We start from the raw sequence: 10,140 nt of genomic DNA, 5'->3' as shown, positions 1-10,140 counted from the left end.
TTATTATACCTCTCTTATACAAATTCCAAAATTATTGCAAAATTAAAATTTGAAAAAAGGACAAATCCCAGGATAAAAATAGTTAAAATATTCTTGCATTCTAAAATCTCAAAAAATTTCATGAAATTTGTGAAAAATTCTACTTCCCTTATGTACTTGAAACTCCAACAAATATTCTACATTGAAATTCTCCGTTCACAGAAAAAAGGGACAAATCCCAGGATAAAAGTAGTCAAAATATTCTTGCACTCTAAAATCAAAAAATTTCACGAAATTTGTTAAAAATTCTACTTCCCTTGTGTACTTCAAACTCTAACAAATATTCTACATTGAAATTCTCCGTTCACATTCCCAATTCACAAAATTATCCCAAAAACAGACAGCTACAAGTGTCAGAAACTTAAAAATTAATCTACGGATACTAGCGCCACCTACTTTCACAACATAACCTCTCCACACCATAAGATCCCCCACATGAAGAAATCATAAACCGAATGAACCATTTAACGACTCGAAGGAGGCGAAGAACAAGAAGAAAAATGAAGTTGAATGGCTGCAGAATTTCTAAATAAAGCATGGCAGCCACCTGCTCGACATTCACGGCTCGTCCACGTGTAAACCGGCCTAACACGTTGGCCAACTCGCGTCTCGCCTAACGATGAGCCACGATGTAGGTCAATTGATTCGAACGGATCGATTTTCACGGCGGAAAACGTCGAAACAGACAAGGGCGGGCCTCGAGTCACGCGGGAAGCTCGTTCGTTTTTACCAGGAGTTTGGATTCAACGCTTCCTCGCGGGGAGAAACGCGCCTTTAAGGTGGCGATAAGATAAAGAACTGGAGCTCTTCGTGAGCGGATACTATTTCTTTTCGCATTTTTATTCACGTGTTGTCGAACTATTTTCCACCGTGTACAAATAACGTTTCGTTGAAAGAGGTAGTTCAAAATTGTATTAGAAATGTTTCCGGAAGAGAAGTGAATTTTGCAGTCGAAAAAAATTGGTGGAAAACTTTTGTTCGAAAATAGAAAGAAGATAATTAGTTTAAAAATATTCCTAGGACAAATGTAAATTATATACTTAGCTTCTACTTCCTTTTTCGAAACAATTTTGATAAAAACTTGTATTTCGAAATATTCATATTTCACGTGCGAGATAAAGAAAAGAGTAAGTAGTAAAATTCGTACGTTTAAATATTCCCGTTATCTTCGAATGTTCTTTCTGTGCAATATTTTAAATAAACGCACTATTTATTACAATATTAGTGTCACCGGGTTGTCAGAATTATCTAATGAGGTCAATTAGCGATGCAACAATTGGAAAAACACCATTTCGAAGTGTGTGTTCTAATCTAACCTCAAATATAGACTCGTCACCCGATAGCAATAAAACAATTGTTTCGCGTGGGCTTGTTTAAACAATTTATCAAAGGAATCGTCGAAGAAGAAGCTTCTTGAAGAGCTGGGAAAATGAAAAATTCGTTGTTAAACATCGAACAACTTCTAAGTCCAAAAAATTCCGAACAATTCGGTTTATTTTAATTAAAAGTGGAATCTAGATATCCTTAAAAAAATATACAGATAATGCTGAAGCCAAGTTTGTTAATTATTTCAAGGTTAGGTTAGGATTATCGTTCAAAATTCGCCATCAACATCGAACAACTTCAAAGTCCGAACAATTCGGTTCATTTCAATTAAAAATTGAATCTAGATATCTTTAAAAAAATATACAGATAATGCTGAAGTCAAGTCTGTTAATTATTTGAAGGTTAGGTTAGGGTTATGGTTCAAAGTTTACCATCAACATCGAACAACTTCAAAGTCCAAGAAGTTCCAAACAATTAGGCTTATAAATATACAGATAATGCTCAAACCAAGATTGTTATTTATTTGAAGGTTAGGTTAGGGTTATGGTTCAAAGTTTACCATCAACATCGAACAACTTCAAAGTCCAAAAAATGCCAGATAGCGAAACAATTAGGTTGAATCGTGTCGAAATATTTTAATTAACACTGGAATTTAGATATTCTTAGGAGAAAAAGAAAAAATGCAGATATTCACGAAATATTTCCTTACTGTCAAAAACTATTTTTAAGAGCACTCGATCTTTTCTCATCGAAAACTTTTCGTGCCCAAAAATACCACGAAAGCCCGGGGTGTGAACTGTCAGCTATTTAACATTCTGCTCTGTAAGAACAATCAAACGAAGTATCTAAAGCTGCTCGAAAAGAAAAGCGTTCCAGAGTAAAACGTTCCGAAGTACGAACATCTGTGAAATATGCGTGAAATTTCGCCGAGAAATTCTCTTGTTCTTCGTCGAATATGGCAATCGTTGGCGGCCTCGTGAGCGATTTATCAGCGCCATCTACGCTACACTATCAATCGCCTTGACCGTGAAACATGCGCGATTACGCAATAGTAGAGCGTGGAGCCGAGTGCTCGTGGGTCAAAGTCGAGCTGACTAGAGAACAGAACGCCTCGAATTTCCTTCGAGGTCGCTTGTGAACGAAAACAAGTCGTAAATGCTCCTTCTAGACACGTGTGTATCAACAAACGCGGGCAGATTAGGCTAACGGCTGAATAGTTATGCGCAAAAGTTGCTCCGAAGTTGGTTTCTTTTAGCTTGGTCAACATATCAGAACTCTTGGAGAAACATTTTTTTTTTTTTACTTTATGTCGACCTTTGTTTTGCTTTGGTCGATGTTAGCTCGATTTTCGAGTAGTTAAGAATTTTTTTCTTTAATTGGATGAGAAATTTTATTTATTTATATTTTTTGCTGTACTTTGGATTACATATTTTGAAACAGATTGCTGACAGAAGTGAAATGAAAACTTTGTTGCAAATGGATTTTAGAGATTTAAAATTGGTCTGATATTTTTTGATATTCAATTGCAGCCAATTATTATTTATTATTAAATTTGATTGGATAATTGGAAGGTAAAGGAATATTTTGAAATTTTTCTTTTTCACATCTATTTCTGTACTTTGGATTACTTTGAAACAGATTTTTGACAGAAGTGAAATGAAAACTTTGTTGCAAATGGATTTTAGAGATTTAAAATTGGTCTGATATTTTTTGATATTCAATTGCAGCCAATTATTATTTATTATTAAATTTGATTGGATAATTGGAAGATAAAGGAATATTTTGGAATAATTTGAAATTTTTCGTTTTTCAATCTCTTTCTGTACTTTGGATTACTTTGAAACAGAGTTTTGACAGAAGTGAAATGAAAACTTTGTTGCAAATCGACTTCGGAAAAATTAACAGGACGTTTTTTAAATGAATTCTGTCACTGAACTATAGCCAATTGTTAATTATCTCAAAAAGTGGATAATTGGAACATAATTGAACAACATTGCCAAAGTAGATAAGAATAATTGTATTCAGAAATTGGCAGTTACGTAAAAAGAAAATATGGTAATCTAAGAGTGAAAGATAAAGAATGCACAAAAATATTCAAAGAAATTTCTATGTACGATGTTAACAAGTATCTTCAAACTATAAATGTAAAAACAATTGCGAAAATTATATAATATTTGTATTTTATGTTTTACAACGAAATTTTATTAGTTGTCTTTTAGGTTTATGAATATGCATTAATAAAAGAGAGATATGCATGGCAAAGGAGATCTTCCTGGAAACGTAGCTTGAATATAAGGCAAACAAAGAAAAAGTAAACCCTCTGATATTGAAGGAAAAGTTGATCTTTCAACATAGCATCCGTGAAAGAAACGCGATAAAATTTTTATCGATCTTTACATAAATTTCTGAGAAAAATTTGTAACCATGTATACCGAAAATTCCTCGAAATTCATTTTTGAATGGGAATACTATACAGCTGTGTAACTGCATTCTCCACTCTCGTAAATTATTCGTTTTTTTCATTGATGAATAACGCGAATCAAAATTAACGACTGTAACACTTATTGGCGTTCGTAATGTTTTGATTAGTCATGCCGTTTTAGGTGTATATTGAAACATAATTTAATAGTCTTAGAAGGTAGATTAAATTTTAGATTTCAAAATTTAAATATGTAAAAATTAAAAAATTTTTAAGTTCTAAGATTCGAAGACCTAAAAATTCAAAAATTTAAAGATTCGAAAGTTTTTTAATTCAAAGATTCAAAAATTTAATGATTCAAGGATTCAAAATTGCAAAAATTGCAAAATACAAAGAATAAAAATGTCAAAAATTGAAAAATTCAAGGAATAAATATGTCAAAAATTCAAAGATTCAAGATTAGGTGAAACTCAACGATTCAAAGATTCGAAACTTCAAATATTGAATGATTCAAGGATTAAAAATTGCAAAAATTCAAAGATACAAAGAATAAAAATTTCAAAAATTCAAAGATTCAAGATTAAATGAAACTCAACGATTCAAAGATTCAAAATTGCAAAAATTGAAAGATACAAAGAATATAACTGTCAAAAATTCAAATATTCAGGATTAGGTGAAACTCAACGATTCAAAGATTCAAAAATTGAACGATTCAATGATTCAAAATTGCAAAAATTGAAAGATACAAAGAATAAAGTTTCAAGGATTCAAAATTAGGTGAAACTGAACGACTCAAAAATCCGAAATTTCACAGCTTGTTAATTCCGAAACTCAAACATTCACCATTTTCGAAATTTCCAAGCTTCCAAGTGCCCTCGAGTTCCTCACGTATCCCACAATTTCGAGGAAAAACGAAAATTCCGCGATTACAAAAATCTTAACAACACCGGAATTGACACATCCCAAATTCCCGATAACTTGAACAGCCTCGAAATACCTGAAAAATTATTAAAAATACCCAGCTACGTTTCACAATAAGTAAAAATAATCATTGAATACCACCTTGCAGTCTGCAACCGTCTCACAAAACAATCGCAACCGCTTTTTCCAGCAGATCGAGACCATTTCCAATATCTCTTCACTTCAAAATACGGCAGAATTGGTTTGAAAAGCAAGCGAAACGGAAGTCGCAGGAAATAAACGAGGAACGTGGGGATCGAAGCAGCAGAAACGCACTACCTTGACCCGGCTACGTGATCCGCGAGCTTACGCGAATTTCCTCCGTGGCGAAGGAAAGCGTCGTCGAAAAATCGTTTTCTACGGAAGGAAGCCGAGGCTGTTCGGTCAAAAAATTCCGCTTTCCGAGAATACGCGCGCGCGCCAAGCGGGCGGTTATAAATCACGTTCGTCAGGAAAGTGAGGACGAGCATGTTCAGCGTCTCCAGCAAGGTCGATTCCCTCGTTTTCGAACGATGTACCGGGAGCACTTCCTCAGAAATCGACGTTTTTTGGGAAAAAAGTCTCGAATTGGAGAAATTTACCGAGATTGAAAATTGATAGGATCTATGAAATTTATTGTCCTCTTTTTATTCGTTAAACGATTCAATTTTGCGAGAAATATCGAAACGTTACTGTACAAATTTTTATTCTGCTCGTTCAAAGGTAATCTGATTTTTCTTTGAAAGCTTTCCTTGCTTTTATTTTATCGAGAACGTTAATTTTTGTAACTTCGAAATTTTCATTGTTTTTCTTTTAGTGCTGCGGGGGTATTTCCAGGTCGGAAGAGTTTATTGAAGCTTGAAATATGAAATGGGAATTTATTAGAATTGTTGAATATGTTTTTATGTAAATTTGGAGATTGAAATAACTAAAAATAAAATAACTTTTACGAAACATTGATTAATTTGATTTCTTTGAACTCTGTTGGCGAAATAAAAAAATTTCAAGGTTTAATAAATTTATTGAAACGGGAAACTAAGATTTTTTGTAATTATTAAGTGATTATTTTTGAAGAATTTTTATTCTTTAAAGCCGTCACTTTTGCAATTTTCAAATTATAAAACCTTCTTAATTAAATTAAAAACACTCGTTTACGATAATAAAATTCCTCACTTGGACAACTTTTTACCATTTTAACCATAAAATTAGTCACGATTCTAAAGTACCTGTCAATTATGATCGATGAACTATCAAAACCATTTGTCTGTGACGAAAACATGATAAACGAAGTACTGTCATGATTCACTTTAACAGGTATCGAAACGTAATTAATCGGAAAAATCAGCATCGTCGTTGAAGTAGTCACACTGACGCAATTCAAATGTATCATTATGCAATTTCACATTTACAGCTTGGACTTTCCTAACGTTTTTACCATTGGCACGATAGTAAATTCCCAATAAAATGACTCCATTGAATTACCCACTTTTTGTCCTCATTATCGAGGTGTTAATTTTTCAATGGAAAATGGAGAAAGAAAGAAATTGCCACTTCGAAGAAATCAAAAAAAAATTGCCTGGAATATTTGTAAGTTCAAAGAACAGCAAAGAATTAAATTACTCTTTCGGAAAAATACTGAAAACGAAATTAAAAAGTAAGAACAGTACTTCGTCAGAAATTGCTTAAAAATGGAGAAAGTACGCTTAAAAGTAGTTATTTTATTAGAAAAATTGTTTGCATTTGAAAAAAGGAATAATTGTGATTTTTAGATCTTTTTCATCGAATTCAAGTAAATATCGTTTACATGTGACACAAGGAGGCCGTCAAAATGGCGACGCTTCGCTGAAAGAGCGCAACTTCTCTTGTTCTCGCCAGCTTTGTGCAGAAACGAGCTCCCTGCGACACAAAGCGGCGTTGCAAGTCACCGGAACATTATCAAGCGCAATTATTCGCGCAACAGACGATTGATATCATCGAGCTCGAAGAACAGAGGCTACGAAGATTGCAATTTCTGTGAATCGCATACCTTCCAGCGAACAAAGCGGCTTCCTAACAAATTCTCCTCTCTCCTTTGTCTTATTTCGAAAACCTTCTCAGAATTTCGTAATATTTTAATTCCTCTTCCTTGAGGTTTCCCGCTTCTCTTCTTTTCAAATTCATTTCGGAAGTCGGAATTATCGGAGAACACGTTGTTCCGTTGTTTCTCGAGAAGAGAAACACAGTTTTGTCATCTTCGTTTCGCCATAAAACGAAGGGTCGCTCGTTTCAATCACTCCAGTTTGAACTAGAGAAACGCGTAAAAAGACGGGGAAGCAAGAATTGCCGCCGTGGACGTTTTCTTTTTTACGAGGACAGGAAATTGAAAATTCTCGCAGGCAGGAAATTGTTCGATCATTGAAAGATTACCGCAGGAACTCCCTTGGATGATGTTTTTTTTTCTCTGATAACTACGCCGTTTGACATTTATCCCCTGCCTTTACGGATCCCTTTCTTGTTTTACTGCTCGAGATGGGGTAGTTAAAGTGGAATTTGTGCAAAATCGAGGCCTGTTTACCCAGAAAATTTTTACAAAGAAATTCAATCTCAAACTATCCAGAAAATTCGATTAAAGTTTCATTCATCTTTTCTGCTTAAATGTGTAAAATATAATATTGAGAAATTATAATTGAAAAAAGGGCTAAGTTGGAGCTAAGTTAGAAGGCTTCCTTAATTTTCATGAAAAAAATTCTATATTAAAGGATTCTTGATGCAATGAAATTTTAATTAATCGTTTCTTGTTGCACAGTATCACATTGAGAAATTTTAATTGAAAGAAGAGCTGGTGTATCGTTGTTATAGTTTAAATTATGTTACATCCTCTGCTATAATCAGATGAAGCTGAGTTCTAAGAAGAAACTTTGATTCACGAAGTCTAGGAAATCTCATCTCATTATGGTTCATGTGTCATGGATCTTCCAGAGTAGTGATAATTGAAACAAGTTTAATGATTCTCGGAACCTGCGTTAAGCAGGGAATGCTAAATGTCGAGAAAAAGCTAACTTGGCGGTAAACTGTTGAATAATGCCAATGAATTAAACACTGGTTCATTGTTACCTTTTAAATTGTGACTTGGAATATTTTTGTTCTCAAGTGAATGAGAATGTAAGATCCTACTTTAAGTGAAACCTGGTTCATCAATCTTGAAATTTACTATTGGCCAGAGGAAGCCTTATTTGTAGGAACTTGACTGCAAACTTTTATGGCTTATAAACTAGACAGAATCTCGTAAAATTAGTTTTAAATTCCTCCTAGTACCACAATGAAGAATTCCATAAAATTCAATTGAATAGTAATTCAGAATTTCATTGGTTTGCTACAGATCGAGTAAGATTTAAACTACCGAATTAAGGATTTCCTATTATTTTTCGTATAAACAAAGCATTATGTAAACACTCTTGTAAAATCCACTTAAATTTTCATACGAAAGTCCATTTAATTTTACTACGATAATTAACTTTGGTAAGATTTCATCTTTTCAATTAAGAATCCTCCATTGACCTGGTAAACTGAACGCTTCAAAAAATTCTTGTTGCCTTTTAAATTAATTCCAGCTTTGATTAAAAATATTCAGCATCCTTAGATTCTACTAAATCATTAAGATCGTTATATACATAGTATCAAAACATCTTCTAAGTATCATACAAGCCTTAAAGTACTACAAAATTCTTTAGACATCTGTAAAATTAATTCCAAATCTAATTAAAAATTTCTTAACTGAAAAAATCATCCAGATCATCAGTCATAGTACCAAAGCACCTTCTAAGTGTCATATACCCTAAGAAACATCATTTTTACCTTCCAATTTGTAAGATGATCAATTTTAATATTTTCAAAATAAATTCCAACTCTAATTAAAAATATCCACCACCTAGATAATCATATTCACAATACCAAAGCACCTTCTAAGTCTCATAGAGTCCCATAAAATTCTTTTCTCCCTTCCAATTCGTAGATTACCTCTTTCGGTATGTTCAAAATTAATTCTGACTCTAATTAAAAATTTCTAACGTCCTCAACTCCCAAATAACCACCCGGATCGTCATATTCACGATACCAAAACACCTTGTAAGTGTCATATAGTCCCGAAAACTTCTTTTTTGCCTTCGAATTCATAGATTATCTCTTTTGGTATGTTTAAAATGAATTCTGACTCTAATTAAAAATTTCTGAGGTCCTTAACTCCCAGAATATCATCCAGATCATCATACTTACAGTACCGAAGTACCTTCTAAGTGTTATATATCCACAGAAAATTCTTTTCTCCCTTCCAAATCGTAGATTACCTCTTTCGGTACGTTTAAGATTAATTCTGACTCTAATTAAAAATTTCTACCATCTTGGAATCCCTTTAAACAGTCCAGGTCATTGCGCTCACGGTAACAAATCATCCTCTGAACTATATCTACGCTGCTAGCGCGCGTTGAACTCGTTCCAGCGACGATTCACGCGAAATCGAGCGTGTCCACGTGAGAAAAGAGGGGAATCAGGCCGGACTTACCTTGAGAGAGGCCATGTCGGACACGGATCGATGCGTCTGAATGGTTTCCAGCTGGTCCAGGCACCAGTCCAGCTCCTCCATCGTCTCCACGGCCAGTTTCATGTAGTTCTCCTCTGAAAGCCGGAAGAGGAGAGAAGTTTAGCGCGGGAAAGGAAGCGACTGAGGGCTCTCCGCGACGCGGTGAAGTTAATCGCCCCGTGAAGAGGCGGGAAAACGAGACCTAGAGAGGCTGAAGAGCCATCTCTAGAGCTGAAGCTCGTGCGGGATCCACGAGAGTGTGGTTGATTGGATTTTTTGGCGGAAATTAGGGGACCTGACGATGGTGGTTGTGCTCGAAGAATGGAACAAGTGTCCCTTCTACGTTCTGTTTTAGAGTATTTAAAAGGTTTCGTTAGTGCTGAATAAATTTTTCTTTTGTATTTTTAATGATTCTCGATATTGGAGGAAAATTGGAGTATTTTATAACGATGGAATATTTTACTTTATGGGTACAAATGGAACATAGCCTTTATTCAATAAAAGCTGAGTATTTTACTTGCCGAATGAAAATTCCGTATTTTATTTTTTCAACGAAAATAGAGTATTTTCTATTTTGGGTAACAATTAAACATTTTATTTGATGGGAAAAAATGGAGCGTCGTATTTATTCAATACAGACTGAATATTTTATTTCTCGAGTATAAACTGGATGTTTTATTCGTTGAATAAAAATTCAGAATTTCATTTTTTCAATGAAAATTTAGTATCCTATATTTTTCACAACAACTGAACGTTTTATTTTATGGACAAAAATGGAATAATCTACTTGATGTGTTATTTTTAAGAGTACTGGAAGGATTTTGCTTGTCTGGATTGTATGCAGGGTGTCCTATCTAAATGT

At 34.1% G+C, this 10,140-nt stretch overlaps 1 protein-coding gene across 4 annotated transcripts in view; it reads right to left on the bottom strand.

Annotated features, from left to right (window-relative positions):
* Positions 1-10,140, bottom strand: part of LOC108575522 (cAMP-specific 3',5'-cyclic phosphodiesterase) — a 294,514-nt gene that overhangs the window by 56,120 nt on the left and 228,254 nt on the right. For all 4 annotated transcript variants that reach the window (XM_017938338.1, XM_017938339.1, XM_017938340.1 and 1 more), the window contains one exon: positions 9,261-9,373. In XM_017938338.1, the coding sequence (XP_017793827.1) occupies positions 9,261-9,373 (113 nt within the window). The remainder of the gene's footprint in view (positions 1-9,260; positions 9,374-10,140) is intronic.

The sequence above is a fragment of the Habropoda laboriosa genome, unplaced genomic scaffold (genome assembly GCF_001263275.1).
Source record: "Habropoda laboriosa isolate 0110345459 unplaced genomic scaffold, ASM126327v1 scaffold315, whole genome shotgun sequence".
NCBI classification, from domain to species: domain Eukaryota; kingdom Metazoa; phylum Arthropoda; class Insecta; order Hymenoptera; family Apidae; genus Habropoda; species Habropoda laboriosa.
The sequence above is the reverse complement of the archived record's forward strand: the minus strand, read 5'-3'. Positions and strand labels throughout refer to the sequence as shown.